At 43.7% G+C, this 24,605-nt stretch overlaps 1 protein-coding gene across 1 annotated transcript in view; it reads left to right on the top strand.

The window, feature by feature from the left end:
• plrdgb (PITP-less RdgB-like protein) overlaps positions 1 to 24,605 on the top strand; it is a 146,759-nt gene that overhangs the window by 120,609 nt on the left and 1,545 nt on the right. The window contains exons 14-20 of the mRNA XM_079834714.1: positions 3,704 to 3,820; positions 11,286 to 11,402; positions 12,064 to 12,212; positions 12,356 to 12,505; positions 14,361 to 14,544; positions 15,875 to 16,003; positions 16,131 to 16,538. Of these exons, the coding sequence (XP_079690840.1) occupies positions 3,704 to 3,820; positions 11,286 to 11,402; positions 12,064 to 12,212; positions 12,356 to 12,505; positions 14,361 to 14,544; positions 15,875 to 16,003; positions 16,131 to 16,484 (1,200 nt within the window). The 3' untranslated portion in view covers positions 16,485 to 16,538. The remainder of the gene's footprint in view (positions 1 to 3,703; positions 3,821 to 11,285; positions 11,403 to 12,063; positions 12,213 to 12,355; positions 12,506 to 14,360; positions 14,545 to 15,874; positions 16,004 to 16,130; positions 16,539 to 24,605) is intronic.

Raw genomic sequence — 24,605 nt, forward strand, 5'->3', positions numbered from 1 at the left:
TATGTATATGTATTATGTTATGAAGAACTATATGCCTTTCTCCACTGACTTTCTATGATGTTTAAAGCGTTTCTAAGGATACTGATTTTCAGAAGGCAGACTGAGATGGTGAATGTGAACATTAGCAACACATTATTAGCTGTTTGATAACGTAGTCAAGCAAAAGGTTGCCATATTAATTACCAAAAAAAAAAAACGTTTAAATATGTAATTTCGGTGGTCAAAGATGCATTTTAAGGGATACAATTATTGACTGCATGGGGATTTGAATAAATCCAACTGGAATAATCAGGAGATAATATAAATTATAACAAGGCAAAACCACATAAAACAACATCGATACCAGACAAAGAGCAGACAGAACTCAGGGTTTAAATACTCAGGGAAAGTAATTAAAAATATGTATTAATTAAATCAGTAAGAAATTAGGACACAAAGAACACAGGCAAACCAGAACAGGAAACACAGTTAAAATTAAACAAAAACAGAACATACATGTTACACTTTAAACAAGATATTTCAAGAAATGTTTTGTCCATACAATTGAAATCAATGGGCTCCAATGTTGTTTGTTTCACAAAGTTTTTCAGAATAACTTCTTTTGTGTTCCACAGAATAAAGTCATGAACCTTCATGTCGTGATAAAGTCACAACATGAGGGTGAGTAATTGATAATAGGATTTTCTAGGAATAGGAAGAGAAAGTTTAAAATCGATTTAACAGAAGTAGCGACAGATCTTTTCTTCCATATTGTGGAAGTGTATTCATGCTGACTTTAAGGTCTTACATCCAGCACACACCCGCTGGAGTTCTGATGGATGGCAAGATAAATGCTATGTGTTGCTGTGTTTCTCCTATTTGCACCATTTCTGAAAAAGCAGTAGATTTGCTTTTTTATTCTTGCATGATTTCGCTTCTCCTTGCATTTTGACCAAAAAAAAAAAAAAAATTCCACCATGTCTTCCATCGGATGAGACGATAATACAGATGGGAATCAAAACTGAGTTACGGCCCCAAGTAGGACTGTCGTTCCTGGTTTCTTCAAGGTCAGCTGTAGACTTCAAGACTTGTATTGTTAGTTGCTACGTGCAAACAAATCAATCACCACACCCTTGTGAACTGGAAAACATTTGTGTCAAAGACATATGTTGTCACATGGTGTTTTGGTGTTGGTTCATGTTTCATGTGTTTAGTTCATCAAGTTTACTGTCATGTTTCTAGTTTGTCTTGTCCTTTCAGTTTCCTGGTTTTGTCATGTGTTTCATTGTCATGTGACTCCCATGCCCTCATGTGATCTTGTGTCTTGTCCTGTCATTGGTTCATTGTTTAATCACTGTTCACAGGTGTCACTTGTCTTGTCATTAGTGTGTGTATTTAAGCCCTCATGTTTGCCATGTGTCTTTGTCTGTTATTGACGTGGTAACCCGTTGGTGGTGAGTTTTGTTTAGCCATGCCATGACTTTGTTTTATGTTTTGCCAAGTCTTTGTTTTAAGTTTTATTAATAAATGCTGCACATGGGTTCAAAACACTTGCCTCCAGTGGATCTATTTGTTACATATGTTCCTCTTTATGTGTTGGAGGCTCAGGGGCATCCTCAGATTTGAACAGGTTCGGTAAATGAATACAGCACAGTGTCAGACTAACAATATACAGTATGTTATAGGTTGATTCTTGAAATATGAAGGTCAGCTTTCCAAGTGTTTCCAACACAAGAGAGTAGATCTTTCTATCACTCCGAAGGGCTGAGACCAAAACATATAAATAGCTGCTGCATTTATTACACTGAAAAAAAATGTATGTTGACTTTACTTAATTTTATTATGTCAAGTGGTTGCACAAAATAAATGTATCTAAATCCAGATATATTTTATAAGTTGAGTGTATTAAATCTCTTTCAGTAATAAAAAATGTACCGTATAATTTATAGGAATTTACTGCCAAAATTTTTTACAAATATTGTTAATTGCTGTAAAATTTATTATAGAATAATACTGCAAAGCAATTTAAAGTTAATTGTTGTATGTAAAACACAGTAATTTGTAAAGTTAAAAATAACTTTTAACTCAAGTAATATAGAATCAAACCATGATTTTATTTGTGCAAGCTTTACTTAGAAGCAGCTAAGTAATAATAGTACAATATATATCATGTAGATATCATCTACATAATAGAATTAAGTATAGCAGCATATGAACACAGAGACTTCAGTACTTGGTACTTGGTACAGTACTATTACACAATACACAATGACGGTAACATTCGATAGATCGCTTTGAGTATGAATGTGTCATTTTGAGTAGAAAATGGACTTCAGATGTCACAAAATTGCAAGTTACTAAACCTAACAATAATATTTGAACTAACGTATTACCAGATTGACTTTATTTCTGTTTTAATGAAAATAATAGTTTTGTGGAAGTCACCATGATGGAGATAAGTGTTTGCTTTAGTTGGGCTCTTGACCCTTGACTCTGTAACATTAGTATTCCTCTGGTTGCTTTAACTGTGTGTTTATGAGACACTTTGGTATGGAACGAAAAATCAAGAGAAAATGTCATTGGGTGATGATGGCTATTCATTGATGATGATGACATCATCATGTAGTGGCAGAATCAATTATCTCATTCAGAGGCTTATGTTCTGGTTGTAGAAGTGATTATTAATAATTTTCCAGTATTTATAATAGCCATGTGTTCCTGCACTATTATGGTAATTAAATAATATATATATATCTATATATATATATATTTTTTAAATTGTGCTCAAAAGGTTTTAATCTACGGCATTACAAAGACACAGAGACATGAAGAATCCACGTATGAAACTCTTCTTCTTCTTCTTCTTCTTTGGTGTTTAACGGCGGTTGGCATACGTATGAATCTCAACACTGGTGACAATCAATGAAAAGCTTCATGCTGCACTGCATGCTGGGTACCACCAATCACAACTCCCCCATGGGTCCCAGCATGCATTGCAGCATGAGTAAATTATGCAAATTAAGCAAATATGGCAGAATTCAAATCACATTCTTTCAGGGAATGCTGCATCAGACAAGCAACTGCTATTAGGATGAATGGGAATGCTAACGGATTGCTTTCTGCAGCTATAAGCTATTAGTATGAGCTATTAGACCTTCTTGGTTAAGACTCACGTGAACTTGTGACTCACTCCTCAATCTGTTCGAAAGCTCTATACAGGGACGCTGTGTCAGACAATGAGCTTTGTTCTAAACAAACAGGGAAAAAAAGAGAAGGTCAAACAGTACAGACTATGTAATAATGCTGAAATGCGTCATCCAGTGAATATATTTGGAAACATGTAGAATGTGCATTGATCCGATAAAAAGAACTGCAGCTCTTGAAGTCTAATGTGTTCAGCAAATGTTGTCTGATGTCATGCCAGAGAGGACACAGACTCATGGGAACAGTTTTAGCACCACATTACTGAGAATTAGGAAGAGAAGAAAACTAACATTAAATGCAAAAATGTGTTCTTGTAAGTTTGTAAGAATGTTCTTGTATTAAATTTTTTTTTTAATTTAAATCTGGAAATAAACATTTTGTTTTTATAAAAACATGAAACTAAAAGTGTTTTCACAATTGATCACATACATTCAATACATTTGAGATTTATTCAGACAAAGCCTTGTATTCAAAGGATTGGCATTTTACAGCACAGTTTTTCTGCCACTTTCCTTGTCAGGTAATGCGGTGTGACTGTCTGAAGGCTGGGGAGGCCGATTGTTCGGATGCTACTCCCATCTCTCCATCCAGCCCCCGTGAGAAGTGGCTTCGCAGACGGACACATGTCAAACTACGGGTTAATATCAAATTAAATTACCTGCAATTACTCTTCTTGATGAAACAATGTTTTACAGTGTAGATGTTTTTATAATACATCTCATTTACCTGGAAATGTTTCATGTCTAGTTTGCATGTTTGAACAAATAGGGCCCCTGCAGAACATTTTATTCAAAATACTGTAGTGTAGTGCTATACACTACCATTTAAAAGTATGTTCCCTTTCAGTCGGTCACTACGACGTACGTCGGTATTACCGACGAATTGGGATCACTTCAGAGAGCCCCTATCAGCTTCGAGAACTTAAGAACAGGCCAATGAACAATTGGCGTGCGAGATTTGCATCTCGCGCTCCGCCCCGCGCCGCGGGTATAAAAAGGAAGCGAGAGCATCGCACTGACGTCATTCACTTCGGAGCCGAACGGCGTTGAAGTAACAGACTATTTCTTGATTCATTCAGCGATACCAGAGAGAATTCTAAGAAGAGGAAGAGGAACGTTGTGCTGGTGTGACGGCATTCTCCAGCGGGACCGCAAACTCAGCTGCAAGTGAAACAACTGCTGTTATCACAGCAAACCTGTTGGTTTCGGTGGGCGTGTCCTGAATTGAGTGCAAACACAGGCTGCACTATTCCCTGTGTGTTGCCGCGGTTTCCCTGGGTGCTTCAGCACTCTCTAAAAGAGCGTTTCCTCACAAAGAGAGCAACACGGGTGTGACTGCGTCTTTCTCAAGATGTCATTCCACCCGTGCGTTTCTGGATGCGGTCGTTCCCTCTCGCCCGCTGACGGCCACACTCACTGCATCACGTGCCTGGGCTTACAGCACGCTGAGGCAGTGTTTGTGAATAGCTCGTGTTCTCACTGCGGGAACATGACTATTGCGGTGCTTAGGCCGAGACTCACCTACCTCCGGGAAGGCGGAGTCCCCCTCCCCATACCTCGATCTAGAGCTATCCCTAACCAGGATAGACCTACTTCGACGGATGGCCAGGGTGACCTGAGGATTACCTACGCAGGTCCCTGAACCCTCTCAAGCACCGCTGCCGGTGGCGCCCCCGGAAGAGATCGCTGGTCCCGCCCACGGGCGCCCAGTCATCTCTTTCGGAGCGCCCGCGGACGAGCAGATGTCGATTGCAGCATCGGAGGGGGAGTTCCAGTCCTCGGAGGATGAGGACTCAGCTGTACTGCCTCCCTCTGGGAGAGTGGCAACGGTTGAGTCGGACCCCGAGTTGACGGCTATGCTTTCCCGGGCCGCCGAAAAGGTCAGGCTTGTGTGGAACCCTCCACCACGTCCCGAACCTTTTAGGTTGGATGATTGGTTCCTGGCGGGGGGTCGCGCTGGTTCTCAGCGTCCCGCCCCAGTGCCATTCTTCCCGGAGGGAAGCTCCCATGAGGAGCTTTCCAGGTCGTGGACGACACCCTTTAGTGCCAGAAACAGACCTGGAGGCTCCTCCCTCCTCACTACCCTTGACGGCGGACAGGCCAAGGGTTACGAGAGTATCCCGCCAGTCGAACGCGCCGTTGCGATGCAGCTGCGTCCGGCGACCGCCTCCGAGTGGCGTGGTGATCCTCGTCTCCCGTTCAAAGCCTGTAGGTTTTCGTCCAGTCTGACTGCGAAGGCCTACAGGTCCTGCGGACAGGCCGCGTCTGCCTTGCATACTATGGCGTTGCTCCAGGTGCACCAGGCCAGGGCACTCATGGACATGCACGAGGGTAGGTCTGACCCAGAGCTCCTCCAGGAGCTCCGGGCGGCGACGGACCTCGCCCTCCGGGCGACGAAAGTTGCCGCCCATTTCATTGGTCAGGCGATGTCCACCTTAGTGGTCCAGGAACGGCATCTCTGGCTCAACCTGGCCGACATGAGGGAGACTGACAAGAACCGGTTCCTGGACTCCCCCATATCGTCGGCCGGGTTGTTCGGCGACGCGGTTGAGAATATTGCCCAGCAATTCTCGGCCGCCCAGAAGCAGACGGAGGCCATTAAACATATCCTGCACCGGCGGCCTGCTGCTGCCTCCACCCAGCCGCCGGCCGCAGCACCTCCGCCTGCCCGTCACCGAGGACGTCCTCCTGCGGCTGCCTCCGCCTCCGCTCCCGCCCCAGCCCAGCAGCCGGTCGCGGGAAGAACGTCCAGCCCGCTCAGGCCGCTGCCAAGCCAGGTGGCAAGCGCCGTCGTAAGAGACCCTGAGATGGGCTGCCCAGAGATGGAGGAAACTGCTCTTCGGGAGATGGCTGCAGCACCACTCCTTCCCCCGGTGGAGGGCCGGGGGAACACTATTTGTTTGTCTGTTCCGCCACTGGCCCCAGTGCCAGTGGCACCCAAATTTTCAATAAAAGAGCAGTTTCCAACATCTCTGGGTCCCAAGAGAGCGCGTCTGGCGGTATGCGACGCTTCCATGCCTCGTACCCCTCAGACACCTCTCTCCTCGCCAACAGGGGGAGTCGGTTGTGCGGACGCACACAATGTGCCTCCCCGCGCTCGCCCGTCCCCTCAGCGGATGCAGGTCGTGTGTCAGACCCAGACCCCTGCACGGACCACTCCCATGTCGTCCTGGGGCCCCTGCGTTCCGCTGCGCTGCCCCGCTCCGGGTACGTCCGTGGTGCCGATGATCCCGCTTGTTCGGTCTCTGGGGGCCTGGCTAGCGCTTCCCAGCCCGTCTCGCTGGCTCATCCGCACCATCAGACTCGGCTATGCGATTCAGTTCGCCCGGCGTCCCCCGAAGTTCAGGGGTGTCCACTTCACATCTATACCGAAGGAGGGCGCCCCGGTGCTTCAGGCGGAGATCGCTGTCCTATTGGCGAAGGACGCGATAGAGCCGGTCCCTCCAGCCGATATGAAGTCCGGGTTCTACAGCCCGTACTTCATTGTACCCAAGAAAGGCGGCGGGTTACGGCCGATCCTGGATCTGCGTTACTTGAACCGCTCCCTCCAGAGGATGCCGTTCAGAATGCTAACGCAGAAACGCATCTTCAGGTGCATCCGTCCCCAGGATTGGTTTGCAGCGATCGACCTGAAGGACGCGTACTTTCATGTCTCGATTCTCCCTCGACACAGACCGTTTCTACGCTTTGCTTTCGACGGACGGGCATATCAGTACAAAGTCCTGCCCTTCGGGCTGTCCCTGTCGCCCCGTGTCTTCACGAAAGTCGCGGAGGCGGCCATCCTCAACTATCTCGACGACTGGCTGATTCTTGCCCAGTCGCGGGAGCAGTTGTGCGAACACAGGGACATGGTGCTTCGGCACCTCAGCCGGTTGGGTCTTCGGGTCAACTGGGAGAAGAGCAAACTCTGTCCCGTACAGAGGATCTCTTTTCTCGGGATGGAGATCGACTCGGTCGCCATGACAGTGCACCTCACCGAGGAGCGCGTCCAGTCGGTGCTGAGCTGCTTGAGTACGCTCAAACGCAGTACAGCGGTTCCACTGAAACATTTTCAGAGGCTCCTGGGGCATATGGCAGCAGCAGCCGCAGTAACGCCGCTAGGGATGCTCCATATGAGACCGCTTCAGCACTGGCTACACGACCGAGTCCCGAGATGGGCGTGGCACAGCGGGTCCCTCCGTGTCCAAAGTGACGCCGAGATGCCGCCAAACCCTCACTCCGTGGTCGGACCCTTCATTTCTACGGGCAGGAGTGCCTCTAGAACAAGTGTCCAGGCATCATGTTGTCTCCACGGATGCCTCACCCACGGGCTGGGGTGCCACGTACAACGGGCTTGCAGTATCGGGTCTGTGGACGGGGCCCCAACTGCAATGGCATGTCAATTGCCTAGAGTTGCTGGCAGTTCGTCTTGCTCTCAGCCGCCTCAAAGGGTCGCTCAAAGACAAGCACGTTCTGGTCCGGACGGACAGCACGACGGCCGTTGCGTACATCAACAAACAAGGTGGTCTACGCTCCCGCCGTTTGTCCCAACTCGCCTGCCATCTCCTCCTGTGGAGTTAGAAGCATCTGAGGTCCCTTCGTGCTATTCACATTCCGGGCCTGCTCAATCGTGCGGCCGACGAGCTGTCACGGTTGCCAGTGCTCCCCGGAGAGTGGCGACTCCACCCCCAGGTGGTCCAGCTGATTTTGAGTCGCTTTGGGGCCGCACAGATCGATCTGTTTGCCGCCCACGACACGACCCACTGCCAGTTGTTTTATTCCCTGACCGAGGGGACCCTCGGCACGGATGCACTGGCACACAGCTGGCCCCGGGCTCTGCGCAAGTATGCGTTTCCCCCTGTGAGCCTTCTTGCACAGACACTGTGCAAGGTCAGGGAGGACGAGGAGCAACTCCTCTTGGTAGCTCCGTACTGGCCCAACAGGACGTGGTTCCCGGAACTAGTGCTCCTCGCGACAGCACCTCCTTGGCCCATTCCTCTGAGGCAGGACCTCCTAACTCAGAGACGGGGCACCCTATGGCACCCGCGTCCAGACCTCTGGAAACTCCATGTCTGGTCCCTGGACGGGACGCGGAGGTTCTAGGTGACTTACCGCAAGCGGTAGTTGACACCATCGCTTCCGCCAGAGCCCCCTCTATGAGAAGGCTATATGCGTTGAAGTGGAACCTGTTCGTCAATTGGTGTTCTTCTCGCCGAGAAGACCCCCGGAAGTGTTCGGTCGGATCTGTGCTATCTTTCCTTCAAGATGGGTTGGAGCGAAGGCTGTCTCCTTCCACCCTCAAGGTATATGTTGCCGCTATCGCCGCAAGCCATGACCTCATTAATGGTGAGTCCTTAGGCAAGCATGATCTGATCGTCAGGTTCCTGAGGGGAGCGAGGAGACTAAATCCTCCTCGCCCCTCCTCTATACCCTCTTGGGACTTGACTCTGGTGCTGACCGCACTGCAGAGGGCGCCCTTCGAGCCTTTACAGTCAGTAGAGCTTAAGATCTTGTCTCTAAAGACAATCCTCCTGATTGCATTGGCCTCAGTTAAGAGGGCAGGGGACCTGCAGGCATTTTCGGTCGACGAATCGTGCCTGGAATTCGGGCCGGGTGACTCTCAGGTGACCCTGAGACCCCGGCCTGGATACGTGCCCAAGGTTGCCACTACTCCCTTCCGGGACCAAGTGGTGAGCCTGCAAGCGCTGCCTTCGGAGGAGGCAGACCCAGCCCTGGCTTTTCTCTGTCCAGTTTGCGCTCTGCGCGTCTATGTTGACAGAACGCAAAGCTTTAGGACCTCAGAGCAGCTCTTCGTCTGTTACGGAGGACAGCAGAAGGGAAAGGCTGTCTCCAAGCAGAGGATGGCCCACTGGATAGTGGATGCCATCGTCTTGGCGTATGAGTCCCAAGACGTGCCCTGCCCGCTCGGGGTTAGAGCTCACTCCACCAGGGGTGTAGCTTCTTCCTGGGCGTTGGCTCGTGGCGCCTCGCTGACAGACATTTGTAGAGCTGCGGGCTGGGCGACACCTAACACGTTCGCTAGGTTTTATAGCCTACGTGTAGAGCCGGTGGCTTCTCGTGTGCTCGCTTCCCATAGTCAGCTTCAATGAAGTGCCCGTTCTAAGTGTCGGCTTGCTGCGCCATTCCCTTCCCCTGGAACGGATACGTGCGCTTTTTTTCTCCAGTCGAGTTCCCCAGGATTGGCGAACCCTGTTGAGTCCTCCGCACCTCTCGGCAGTCGGATGTTGCGGAGCGTCCGACGCCAGGTCTGGCACTCGTATGCATTGGTGGAACTTGTGTCAGACTGGGTTCTGTATGTCGTGACCCCTACGGCGGTCCCATACATGTATTCTCCACGGTACAGCTCCCTACGGCGAGCTCGTGTCTTTCCCTTGGCAGAGTTCCTCTGCCGTCTCAGTACGGTGTCGTCCCCCGTCTGCATTAGGCCGGGGCCTGCCCTGGGACTTCCGTATGTTGAGCTGCCCACGGCCAGCCCATACGTATTCTTTCCACATGGTAACTCCCTCTGGGCATGATGTGGCTCCCACAGCGTCCTTCGGTCACGCTTTCCCAGCGTTATCCAATCAGTCTGCTGAATGGGTCTTGCGAAACAGCAGTGTGACTCTCCCTGCGTGAATCTCCCCGTCCGCTTCAGAACGGGGTCTGAGGGGCTCTCGCTGGGCGCTGGTAGTGGTAGTAACTGTGGCGCTTTCCATAGGGATCCCAATTCGTCGGTATTACCGACGTACGTCGTAGTGACCGACTGAAAGGGAACGTCTCGGTTACGTATGGTAACCCTCGTTCCCTGAAGGAGGGAACGCCACAGTTCCTTCCATCACTGCATGGCCGAGTCACTGGTTCGGCTCCTCAGTGAAAAACGTCAGTGCGATGCTCTCGCTTCCTGTTTATACCCGCGGCGCGGGCGGAGCGCGAGATGCAAATCTCGCACGCCAATTGTTCATTGGCCTGTTCTTAAGTTCTCGAAGCTGATAGGGGCTCTCTGAAGTGATCCCAATTCGTCGGTAATACCGACATACGTCTCCGTTCCCTCCTTCAGGGAACGAGGGTTACCATACGTAACCGAGACGGCTTCCATACTTGTTTCTTTTTAATTTTAAGTCTCTTGTGCTCACCCAGGCTAGATTTATTTGACCAAAAATAGACAGAAAAAAACCCACAATAATATTGTGAAATATATTGCCATTTAAAATAACTTTTCTATTTAAATATTGTAAAATGTGAAATGGAAACTTTGATAATTTTTTCCAGGTTTTTTTGATGAATAGAAAGTTCAAAATAAAGATAGTATACCGAGTATTTCGTTTCCATAGCGTCAACTCCATAGCTCAGTGTAGAGTTCCACTTCGAAAGGAAATGTCTCAGGTTATGACTGTAACCATGGTTCCCTGAGAAGGGGAATGAGACGCTGCATTGCATTGCCATACTTTCGCCATGCCTCTATGTCTTCCTTAAGACAAATGAAGCTGGTGACGTTCTTTCTCGATGCTCTTATATACTCTGCTGGCGTGCCTGTGACGTCACCTGACTGTGCTAGCCAATTGAGATTGCCATGTAACACACGTGCTTCAGAAACGGGCTCATCAGAAGCATTCTTATAGCGTCAACTCCAAGACACAGTGTCTTGCTGCCCTTCTCAGAGAACCATGGTTACAGTCATAACCTGAGATGATACTTACAAATCAAACTCAGTCAAACTGGAAGAGCAAATTTTAAACTCCCCCGGCTCAAAAAACAGGTGTTTTTACATAACTGATGCTAATTAAAGTTTTATCATGTTGAAGCTCATGTATTGCAATATTTAGCCTGCCAGTGTAACTTGTGGGTCCATTTCCATTTTTATCTACTTTGGGTGTTGAGAATTCTTTCTAATGCATCTTATACTGTCAACATGAATTCCTTTGAGAGCTCTTAGGTATTTCCACATTCCCTAAAGAATGAGAAAGACTGTGAAGTACAAGGCAGCAGAAGTAACATTCAACATCCTTTCATAAAGAAGACAGACAACACTTTATCCAGTATACTGGGAATGGAACAGATTTTAATATTGAGTTTATGAACATACCTTTGTTTTTAAGGCTCAATCTTATTATTATTTCTTAACAGAATGTGACGGCAAATCACAGAGTTCATGATGTCATTGTGACAGAGGATGGTCCGCAGACACTGGTGGGGCGATTTATGTATGGCCCTCTTGACATGGTGACCCTAACAGGAGAGAAGGTATTGTTGATGTCATAACAACAAGCATCATGACAAATGCTACAAAACCAAAGAGGTCTGGTGAAAACTATCCATTAAGCTGCTCTTCCACCATCAGGCCTAATCGTTCCATTCCATGCCAATCAGGCCAACCCCGTACGGATAAGGTTTCATTTTCCAATGTGGAGCTGATAATGGGCGTTTTTTGTAATACAATACAAATGCGTCAGCCATTGCATTGGTAAAGCAAGAGTTACAGACAATATTAGATGTAAATAGTGATGCTGTTACGGAGGAAGATCGGATATTTCTTTTATTTGTATTATTAATTTGTGTGTACATTGCTCAAATAGTGCACCAGCCACAGAGAAACTGGTAGCCAGCCAACAGACAAGTGACCAATCCTGAGTGGCGACTTCACTACACACATTCTCAGCCAAGAACGTTTTTTGTAATCATGCCGTGCCGTACCAGGCCCAAATGGAAATAAAACTGGGACCATTCCTTACTGTTTAGAACCGTTAGCCCTGATGGTGGAAAAGTGGCTTTAGATTCCCATTCTAAAGGGAATCTAAATGCCATGTCTGGCACAAAATATTCTTTCATACAAATCAATTTTATTGGAACTAAAATTATGATCTAGCATGTAATGTATGTTTATGAGTTCTTGTCTGTTTCTCAGGTGGATGTGTTTTTGAAGACCCAGCCTGCCACCGGCCGTTGGGTGCCATTTGACACTGTGGTGACCAGCAGCAGCGGACGCGTGTCCTACACCATCCCTGATAATAAAAGATTGGGGGTGGGTGTTTACCCCATCAAAATGGTGGTCAAGTAAGTATTCACATTCTCATTCCAAAACTATGAACCATCTTAATTTCTCTCTATAGATCATGGAATGGGTTTTTACAAAAGTCTTTGAAGAATGGAAGAATTTACTAATTGAGCTGGTTGCATTTCTTTATTTTTCTTTACAGAGGTGATCAGACAAGCGCTGAGGCATTCCTCACAGTGTTGCCACGGGGAATGGAGTGTGTGGTGTTTAGTATTGATGGCTCCTTTGCTGCCAGTGTCTCCCTTATGGGCAGTGATCCCAAAGTCCGCCCCGGAGCTGTTGATGTGGTCAGGTAAACGTGTGACTGATGACAAATGCATGTTTCGCTTGTGTTTAATCTCTTGGCTTAATAAAATATGTTTCTATTGGAATTACCTCTACGTCTACCATTGTCTTCTCTAGGAGTAAGCGTTACAGTCCCACCTTCTCGGCTGCATTCAAATCATTCAAATCATTCAGCATTGCCATCGATTTGACATAATCTGTTGATGATCAATTCACTATAGTAAAACACAAACTGTGTCCCAAATGTTGTGCCCAATCTTTATACCACAATATTTCCCCCTATTACTAACCATGAAATGTAACATTCCTTAAAATTTTATCACCCAAGAATGTCACAGCCCACTGTCTTGAAGGCAGACCTCCGAAAGTAGAGCTTTAGAAGCGGCCATACTTCTGGTGGAGTGGGCCCGAGCAGTTATGAGATAGCCTCGACTACCCACTTGCTCATTTTCTGCTTAGGTGCTCAGTCGGGACTTTAGGCGCATAATCTGATCTTGGGTGAAGAAAGGCTTTCACCATACCTGGTGCAAACTCTAGGCACAAAGGAGCAACCGACAGGGCTTGTAAGTCTCCAATTCTCTTGAGAGATAGATAAAGAGAAGAAAAAAATTCTGGAATCTTCTCAATAGGCTCAAAGGGAGCAGCAGTAAGGCCTTCCAATACAATGGCCAAATCCCAAACTGGTGCTCTTGTGCGCAGTGCCGGCCTCAGCCTCAGGGTACCATGGAGGAAACAAGTAACCAGTGGGTCTCTACCCAAAGACATATAAGACATATAAAAGGAGTGTGGTAAGCAGCAATGGCCACCACATACACCTTTAAGGTGGAGGGGGATAACCCTACAGATAAACACTCCTGAAGGAACTCCAGCACTGAACCAACAGGGCAGTTAACTAGGTCCAGCTGGCGCTCTCCACACCATGAAGTGAACACTCTCCATTTTAGGGTGTACAGTTTCCTCGTGGAGGGAGCTCTGGTTTGAAGAATGGCCTTGGCCACATCTGTACCATGGCATCCCCAGAGGAGCTGGATGAGTGAGGGAGAACCAAAGTGGACAATGAGAAGTGTCTGGTGATGCAAACAGGTCTACATCTGATTGACTGAAGCTCTCCCACAGGAGCTCCATCACTTGGTCGAGTCTCCATTCCCCGGGCCTCAGCCCCTGCCTCGACAGGTTGTCTGCTCCCTGGTTTTATTGCCTAGATACTGTATATATTAGAGAGAACAATTTCCCCTGGGCCCACAGAAGGATCTGGTGAGCCAATTTGAATAGGTGACGTGACCTCAGACCCCCCTGATGGTTTATATAAAAGACCACCGTTGTATTGTCTGTACGGACGAGTACATGATGGCCCCTCAGGTCTGGGAGGAAGTGTTTGAATGCTAAGAACACCGCCATCATCTCCAGGCGGTTTATATGCCAAGAGAGATGATGACCCTGCCACAGACCTTGAGCTGAGCGACCACTCATGATTGCCCCCCAGCCCGTGAGGGATGCATCCGTTGTTAGCGTTATGCGACGACAAGGAGCCTCCAGCACAGGGTGGTGGGAAAGAAACCAAGGTTTTTTTCCACATAACCAAAGCAAGTAGGTATCGCCGTGTGACTTTGATCATGCAAAATGGGTTACCCCTCGGGGGAAAACCTCTTTGTTTTGAACCACCTCTGCAGGGGCCTCATATACAGCAGACCAAAAGGTGTAAATATCTATTTGTACATGTTTTATTATTTAGAGATTGGACATTACATTTTCTGAAGGGTAAGCACCTCCTTTCACTGATTAAGTTTCAGGACCTATTTTGTACCCTAAAAGACATTGTTGGCCTCTGTATAACTACTTCATGTGTTTTGATTATTCTCTAGACATTGGCAGGATCTTGGGTATCTGATCATCTACATTACTGGCCGTCCTGACATGCAGAAGCAGAGAGTGGTGTCCTGGCTCTCTCAGCACAACTTCCCTCAGGGCATGGTCTTCTTCTCAGAAGGACTTGTTCATGACCCCTTGCGTCAGAAAACCATTTTTCTGAAGAGTCTGGTGAAAGAGGTCTGCCTCTGCACATAGCAGCAGAACATTTACATTATACATTACAATATGTTACACTAGAAGATGATTTTGTAGGTTTTGAATGTTTGATTTTCAACTTTTCAGATGTTTACCGAGTAGCAAATTGGGAGTAATGATAAGCCTCATTTTATAAAATTTCAGTCATGACAACTCTCGGGATAGTTTGTAAACAGTTTTATTAATGTAAATGGAATGCACATAGGCTTGATCTTGGCGGACTACTGCTACCCTGCTGCTGCTGGTGGAGCTATGGTTGCTGCTGCTGCTGCAGAGCAAGTACGACTTGCTTCTGCTAAATGCTCAGAACATAAAATTAATGGAAGCATGCTGCTGCTACTGGTAGAGAGAGGGAGACCCCCCTCCCCCATAGCAGATCTAGGCAGGTGGTGCTAGGGAGGTGGAGGGCTAAAATATATATTTGCTTAGCACATAGTTATAAAGGGAAATAGTAATGGATACGTGAAATCGATTGGCTGCAGAAGTTACATTGAAACAACCAATCGGAACACAAATAGAATTTCATGGCTGAACTATTAATTTATTAATGACATTACCTGTAATCTCAACTTTGAGTTAATTCATCTCTCTTTGGAACTCCTGATATTTTTGCATGTCTCAGTTGTTTGTTGAGCTGGAAGTAATGAAAGTTAGATTTGTTAAAAGATTAGTTCACTTTAAAATGAAAATTACCCCATGTTTTACTCATCCTCAAGCCATCCCAGGAGTATATGACTGGTTAATAAAGGCCTTCTGAAGCAAATCGATGGGTTTTTGTAAAAAAAAATCCATATTTAAAACTTTATAAAGTAAAATATCTAGCTTCCGACGGACCGCCTTCCGTATTCAACTCAAAAAGTGTAACACCTCTCGCTGTTCAAAACGCTTTAGCTACGTCGTAGTGATATGTCGCGTCAGTTACACTTTTGAATACAGAAGGCGCTCCGGCGGAAGCTAGATCTTTTACTTTATAAAGTTTTAAAGTACGTTTATGAAGGATGGATGCACTTTTTTGAGCTTCAAACTCGTGAGCCCTGTTCACTGCCATTATAAAGCTTGGAAGCCTCTGGATATATATTATTATAACTCCAATTGTGTTCATCAGAAAGAAGAAAGCCATGTACACCTAGGATGGCTTGAGGGTGAGTAAATCATGGGATAATTTTCATTTTAAAGTGAACTATCCTTTAATTATTTTACTGGATTACTTTCAGAATGCACCGTTATTAAATTAATGGTGAAGATTGCAGAAAAGGAAGTAACTGGGCTGTAAAAACAAAAACATGCCATACATATTTGTGTTTCCACATAGTGTCACATTAAGATCAGTGCGGCGTATGGCTCTATGAAGGACATGTCTGTGTACAGCACACTGGGACTTGCACCTAATCAGATATACATTGTGGGCAGGCCATCCAAGAAACATCAGCACCAGTGCCAGGTAAAGCTCAGTCATTTTAGTTTACCAGGTTAAGATGTTTTCCTTTTAGTCTGTTATATTAAGTAACAGTACTGTACCTCTTCAAGCTCAATTTTCCATTTTTTTGTCTCTTTCTCATGTGTCTTAGTTTTTGAGTGAAGGCTACGCAGCTCACCTCTCCACTCTTGAGTTTGAGCACGGCTCACGCTCCAAAAAGAACCGCATGGTGCTTCGTCAGGGATCTTTTGGCCTTTCCCCCAAAACTGACTTCCTGTCTCCATCCCCGGACTTCCTGTCCTGCAAGCGCACTCCGCTGCTGCGTCGAGCCATGTCTGTTCAGCAGCCGTCTCCACCCTCATCATCTGTCTCAACCCCCAAACCTGAGCGTGCTCAGAGCCAGCCTGAATCTCATAAAGATGGACCAGAGATTCGCATCCAGACTGATGATCACGAGGAAGAGGAGGAAGAAGAAGAGGGGAGGATACAGGATGTTGTACTATAAAGGAACTCCATGAGTTGTGGGGAAAGGTTATGCCGGGGAACCGCATCCCATAAAGTAAGTGCACATTAAACACATTGTACTTCATAACCATCAGTGATGAGCGTTAATGGACTACACGTAATTTGGATTACATGATTACAAAAATCAAATACCAAATACTTGTTATTATATTACATTACAAAATCTGGATGATATGTATTACATGGATTACATTAGCCAGTTGGATAACTAAATTGGCAGATAACTAGTTTGGAATATCAAACAATGACATGGCATGTAGCATGTAACTACATCATTAGTTAACTACTTAGGAATATTTGTATTTTTGTCAAAATAGCACAGGATTATTCTTGCATGTGACAAAATTAATAATGAGTAATTTGTCAGTTATCTAATTACTTTACTAATCTTTAATTAAATGAGTATTAATTTGTCTTTAATGTTTTTACAATTTCATTTCATTACAAAATCTGGATGAATATGGATTACATGATTACATATTGATTGCGTAAGCCATAAGGCAACAAGTGATATTAATGTTCTAATTAAAACTAGTTAAGTGATATTAATGTTCTAAATAAAGTAAAATACTAGTAATACTAGTACTAGTTAGCTTTTCTTACTAGTTAACTACATTTTAACTATATTATTAACTAGTAGTTACTAGTAGTTTTTAACTAGTTACAAATTAACTTGTTACCAGTTAACTACTGACTAGGTTTCTAGTTAATTAAGAATATCAGACAAAATGACAACTTCAAGATATACACTAGCTCACACTAGTAACAAAGTTACTAGTTAACTACTTGGGAAAATTAATATTTTATATAGTAGAGGAGGTTCGGGACAAATACTACACCATCCAACCATCCTACGTGTAACGACTGAACAACAATGGAGAAGTTAATATCGCTGGTTACTGCATTTTTATATTCAGTAATAGTCTTTAAAATGAAGCACATTACTGCCTGGCATATTCCGTATCATCATAGCAACCAAAGCATCTCTGCTGGAAAAACACTGTGCCTCCAAAGCGCTCTCTAACGCCACCAGCTGGCCGTTCTCAGAAGAGCATCTGATGTTTTTTTAGCTGGCTAAAAATGCTTTGTCGAACACATTTATTGTTAGGCATATGTCCAATTACTCTTTAGCATTTACGCAATATACTGGAGCAAAACCTGAGAAGGGAGTCCAGAAGATTCCACAACGTTCCTGGACACGTCATGTATGTAGTTGTAACACATGGGAGATAAGTTGACATACAATAAAATACAAAGAAAGAAAGAGAGAAAAAAGAAACAAAAGAGAGAAAAAACAAGAGAAGGAGAAAAAAATTATAATATAAATGCATCACAAAGTAGCAGGCCTCAACATGAAGGTTTTTAAACATATTTACAAAGGTAGAGGTCCTGATAGATATTGGTAAACCATTCCACAAAAATAGTTGAAGACAATTTTTGAATGTGATGCCAAATGAATGAGAGTTAGATTAAATAAATCCAAAACTACGGATGGACTTATTTTGCCATGATCACAACATAAAAGCTGCTTTCTCGAGGTCCTGACAGATTTTCTCTTGTTTTTTTTTTGTTGTAGTTTGGAGGTAACAATAGCCATTTGAAGTGCAGTATATAGACTGCTGCATCATGGATGAGAGAATTCGCTTTTACTTTGATCAGGGACTCAATGAGGCTGAAATAGCTCTGTCTGTCAGCGATAGAGCACTTCCAAATCAGTGTCTCACACTCGAGAGGGAGTCTACAACTTTATCGTCATAGACACTATGGAGACTCTTCATTTCCAGACACTTCGAGGGATCAGGATCGTCTGCACAGTTGTAGAATAATATTTGACACTTGATGATTAAATGGTTGGTTCTCATGAAAAAATTAAGATCAAATGCAAAATATTTGATTGTTTTATTGACCAGTTTTAGTTGTTTAATTTGTGATCAATATCCCATTATATAACAAGTAGTTGCAGTACTAGTTAACTACTAGTGTTTTACTTCATTAATACATTAATATGACTTATACTATGGGCCCGTTGAATGCTTGAATCTGATTGGTTGATGAACGTTCTGAGGTGTGCAATTATTTTCTGGGAGACGCACAGCGAACGTAGTTCCAGGCAGCTCTTGACCGCATTACAGTTCCATATCACTTCGCATAGTTAACTGTAATAACGGAAATTACAGGACTAAAAAAAACACCATGACAGACGATTTTCCTAAAGTTAATTTTAATATTTACGGGAACTATAAAACGTTCAACAAATGGGCGGCAGGAGTATTAGACGGTCCAGATGAAGAACAACATAAACGGAAGCGGACATCAAAGACAGCCGGCAACAACAAAAGACATAAAATGATTAGCGAAGAACAGCTAGACATACTCGAGGGAGAAAAACACGAAGAAAACACCAAAAAAAACAACAGCTTGGGCAATTAATGTGTTTAACGACTGGCTTAAAGCCAAAAATACGTCTCTGGATGAGGTAGAGAGAGAGGGGGCATCCACTTTAAATACCCTGCTGCGAGCTTTCTATGCCACTGTCCGAAACGCATCCGGTGCAGAGTATTCAGTGTCAAGTTTTATTTCCCTTAGAGCTGGACTGAACCGCTATATATCCAAATACAACATCATTGGTCAATCAGAATTTAAGTCATCCAACGACGTATTCAGGGCCGTCCTCAAAAAGTTTCGAAAGGCTGGGAAAGACGTCAGTACTCATCATCCTCCCATCTCCACTGCTGAAATACAGCGCATTCGTCACTCTCCGTATCTGTCACCAGACACAGCAGCCGGACTGGTTCGCAAGGTCTTGTTTGACATTCAGCTGAACCTGGCGAGGAGGGGGCGTGAGGGAAATTGAGAGTTAAGACAGCATTCATTCGTTATTAAAAAAGATGAAAATGGAGGTGAATTTGTTTGCTTGTCTTATAATGCAGAAACAAAAAACCACAAAAAGCCCAACGATCCCAAAAAAGACTGTTACCGAGGATTCATGTCTGCCAACACAAGTGACCCCCTTTGCCCAGTTAAAAGCTTCAAAAAGTACCTCACTAAATGCCCACCTGATGCCACATCCTTCTATCTTCATCCTCTGAAAGCGACACAGGAGGAGCTTGACAGGCGAGAGTTCTGGTATTCTCACGAACCCATGGGTGTGAACTACCTCGGAAATATGCTTCCTTGCATCTGCGAGGCAGTGGGGTTATCCGAAAGATACACCAACCATTCATTAAGAAGCACAGCAGTTCAAATACTGTCTGAAGCAGGGCTGGAGAGCAGGCAAATCATGTCTGTCACAGGGCACAAGTGTGAAACAAGCCTGAGAAGCTACTGGGCACCTTCAGCAGAAGAAAGAAAACAATGGAGCCTGATCCTCTCAGGAAACAAAAATTCAAACGCCACAGAAAATCAAGGCCGGGACCAACAGGAAAAGACAATCTCCACTACACAGCTCCCTGCGCTTGATCTGCCATTTTCGATGTCTAATTTTACAATTAACGGAAGCGTGCAGTTTAATTTCAATAAATAAAACATGTAGGTCTAGATAAATAAAGTTGTAGCATGAATCAAAAAGTAAATATAATACAGCTGGTAGGCCTGCTGCATGATTTTTTCCCCCCGTTATTATTGCAGGTACAACAAATAATATAGATATGCTTAAGGCCTTTTGTGTTTCATTCATTTTTGCAACAAAAAAAAAACAAGCAAAAAAACAGAAAATGCAACGATTTAATAATAATTAAATTAATATATATACATTCACAAGCTTTTCTGTCTCATTACTGCAATCACATGTGCTCGCACACATACACTACAGTTTGCACAAAAAGGTGTTTTCAGCGCTGACCTGACGATTTGATCAGTTAGCCTATAGGCCTATATAGTGTAGCAACTTAATGTCTACATTGTCTACACATGACATTTTTTCCACTATAGCGAGGTAATAACAGCGCTGTTTAGAGACGCACAGAGGTAGCCTCTCTCTCTCTCTCTCTCTCTCTCTCTCTCTCTCTCTCTCTCTCTCTCTCTCTCTCTCTCGCTCTCTTTCGGAACTAGCAAAAGAGCCGTTGGATGAGACGCGGAAGAAATAGTCCTACTCACAATAGCGATTTAAGTACAAAAACCGGACGAATCCCTTTAAATATATAATCGGATTGATGTCTTGAGGTGTGGTAACCGTAGCATAAGCGGAATAATTGACTCCGGGCCGTTCAATTATTAGAATGATAATGCACACCCGAGGTGTAACGGCCACTGAGTGGAGTGGCCGTTACACCTCGGGTGTGCATTATCATTCTAATAATTGAATGGCCCGTCGTCAATTATTCCTTACTTGTTGCTGCCTAATATCTACCACAGTACATTACAGCCATAGTAATGTAATTATATATAAATAATTAGAAATAATTAAAGGGATAGTTCACCCAAAAATGAAAATTCTGTCATCACTTACTCACCCTCAAGTTGTCCCAAACCTGTATGAATTTCTTTCTTCTGCTGAACACAAAGGAAGATATTTGGAAGAATGTTTGTAACCAAGCAGATCTCGGCAGCCTTTGACTACCACATTCTAAGAGCCTCAAAAGCACCCAAAAATAATATTATAGTTTGATATGTTGCCATGGCAACAGTATTTTAGATATAAAAAAATGCTTTCAGAGGCCTAAATCTGCCATGTTTTGACATTATACTGATGAGTTTTGAAGCAAATTGGGTTAAAATCAAAATCAAAGCATTTTGAAAGTGACATTTCTTGCTGCCAGTTGGTGGCGCAATAACTTTGACTCACAATAGTAACACACATGTGCTTGGCCTCCTACAGCGAATAAACTACTGAAGTTTCATCAATGTTTGCAGAAGTTATAACACACTTCCTGTTTCCCTTTTCTCGCCATATATTTGTTTCAATGCCAGGCCAAACTGTTCAAGATATATGGTAGTCAATGGCTGAGATCTGCTCGGTTACAAACATTCTTCCAAATATCTTCCTTTGGGCTCAGGAGTAGAAAGAAATTCATACAGGTTTGGAACAACTTGAGGGTGAGTAAATGATGACAAAATTTTCATTTTTGGGTGAACTATCCCTTTAAATGATTAAAAGGAATTTCATGGAATAAAGAAGAAATAAGAACGGTAAAAGAAGTTCTAGGTCTAATTATAGCCTATATAGGTCTAGTTGAAGTAATCCATTTGAATTCTTTGCAAATAATATTTATTTAAAAATATGCACACATTCACTCGTTTGTATGTCTGATATGTCAAAAATGTAACAAAAAAAAAGTTTCTTGTCTCGTCACATTCAGTTATGAATGACATTTAAATTATTGTATATTCAATTCAAAATGGTGAAATTACATTAAGTAGTTTCACTGTATGTGACTGGGTTTTTCGTAAAACAGTTGTCAAATATTAAATGTTTAGCTTCTATCTTCACATGCACACACTCTTTCACTGTAAAAACTAAAAGAGTTGCGTTGGAACTCGCACTCATCTTCAGTGAACGTTAAAGCACATTGACAAGTGCCTGAGGCAGACCAGCCTAAAAATGGAGGGAGGACAATTTGGCCATTTCCAACTGTTGGGAGGGACTTGTCCCCCTCAATGCCTAAGCTGGTTACAGCCCTGCATTACAGAAGTGATATATTTTAGAACTCCTTATTTTGGTCACTAGTTTCAAACGCCTCAGACATCAGTTGTGCGCAACTCATTTTTAATGCCCTGCGTGGTTTAGCAGTGACAGCATGCTGACATATTCACTGGAGATGTTTCTAATCTGTTGTCATGGAGACACCTGTTTTGCGATTGTTTTGAAAGCGCTCCAATACAAAGCGCCAATCATTTCACAAACCTGCAGAGATTCACTGATATTGCACTGATATGTAGTGCACTGTCAAACACTCCTGTGGTGCAGTTACGGAAGCAGATTGTCATTTGGAAACAGGCCCTCATTTGTATTGGATCGCTTAGAGCCAGAGCAGCCCATTGGCTCACAGAAGACCACTGGCTCCCATCTGGGTTGCTGTGACGCACTTGAGTTGCTCTGGATAGCCCAGGTCTCGGCACTCTGTCATGTGTCTGTACACGACAGCCCAGAGGCCCGGGGAACAGCTGTCTTATTGCCAGCTGTGATTTGGCGAATGCCCGCTTTGTCTTGAACTTTTAGGGAGGGGCTTAATTGGCTTCTAGATAGAGTGATGGACACTGTGAGATTTTGTTCCCCTTGGCTGATGGTTGAGTTGTGTTTCTCTTTCACAGTCTATTGGAGCAAGTAATTGTGGTAGAACTGCTCTAAACCAGTGCTCTGAGCAGGGGCGCTTATAGATTTGTGAATCTTTTCTGAATGGCCCTGAATAAAATAAGAACGTAAATGATCTTTGACTCTGTTAAATATGGGCCATTAATAGATCATTTATTATACAAAACCATTCAAGTTATGTCTGGGTAACACTTTAGTTTAGTGTCTAGTTCTCACTATTAGCTATGCTTATTATTCATTCATTCATTCATTTTTTAGGCACCTTTCATGACACTCAGGGTCACCTTACAAATTTTCCTAAAACGTATACGTATAACAACTACATACTAAGCAAACTATAATATACATTAAGACACTAAGGAATAAGACATTACTCAACACATGTGCAAACATAAATAAGCACATTTAAATAAGTTAGTTTTAAGGCAAGATTTAAAAGTGTGAAGACTGTCGCCGTTACGGATGTCCTGGGGAAGGGCATTACACAAATGAGGGGCAGCATAACTAAAAGCACTGGACCCCATACTTCTCAGACGAATACGTGGTTGGACTAAAAAGATTGATGAAGAAGATCTGAGGTTACACGCAGGAGTATAGATTTGAAGAAGATCAGAGAGATATGAAGGAGCTACATTTATAAGAGCCTTGTAGGTAAGAAGCAAGATTTTGAAATCAATTTGATATTTAACGGAAGCCCAATGCAAGTGGTGAAGAACAGGAGAAATGTGGTCTATAGAAGAGGCTCTGGAGATAATTTGTGCCACTGAATTCTGGACCAGCTGAAGTTTATATAAGGTTTTAGAAGGAAGACCAAAGAGAATAGAGTTACAATAACCTATATGTGATGTAAACAGGGCAGAGAGTACTGTTTTTTCGTTAAAGAAGTTTTATGTTTCGCAAATGAAAATTGGCAGAATGAATCATTTTGTTAATGGGATTTTCAAAGGATAAGGTGCTATCAAGGACGACACCCAGACTTTTTCACCTGATCAGGTGGACGATTAGATTTGGCCAGATTAGACTTTGTGCCTACAAGAAGACCTTCGGTTTTATCACTATTAAGTTTAAGGAAATTAAATGAAAACCAGCTTTTAATTTCAGATAGACAGCTTGACAGAGGAAGTGGAGGAAAGACCGAATTAGGCATGGAAGAAATGTAAAGCTGGGTGTCGTCAGCATAGCAGTGGAAATTCCGTACTTTCTGAAAATTTGTCCAAGGGGCAGTAAATAAATAATACATAGAAGAGGCCCCAAGACTGAGCCTTGGGGAACACCAGCGATAACATGCAATAGCTTAGATCTGAAATTTTTGAGCATACATATTACTAGGATATTGGCTGTTTATTAGTACTTATAAACCATGTATTCATGCCTTATTCTGCATGACCATTATTCTATTCTACATTCTACCCAATAGCAAAACCTAACAACTACCTTATTAATAAGCAATAATTAGGAGTTTATTGAGGCAAAAGTCGCAGTTAATAGTGAGAAATGGACTCTAAACTAAAGTGTGACCACAATCAGTTACTGCTCTAAATAGGATTGCTAAAATATATTTTTGATTATTTGAATTAAATCAAATAGATGCAAATAGTTAATAATGGTCTATGCCATGTTTTTTTTTTGAGTGCAGAAATCTAACCTATTTCTTACCCGTTTCATTTATGTCTGGCTGACAAATATGCATCACATTAAGTTAATTTGTTAATTTCAAATACATAAATCTTTCAGGCCTTTTAGGCCTACGTATTTGAGTTTCTCTTTGGATTTTTTTTTTTTTGTTATTATAAATTACTCATTGAATTATTTATACTTGTTGGTAGAAATGCATTATGACAGGGGTTTTCA

Source organism: Gobio gobio (assembly GCF_949357685.1).
Source record: "Gobio gobio genome assembly, chromosome: 14".
Lineage (NCBI taxonomy): Eukaryota > Metazoa > Chordata > Actinopteri > Cypriniformes > Gobionidae > Gobio > Gobio gobio.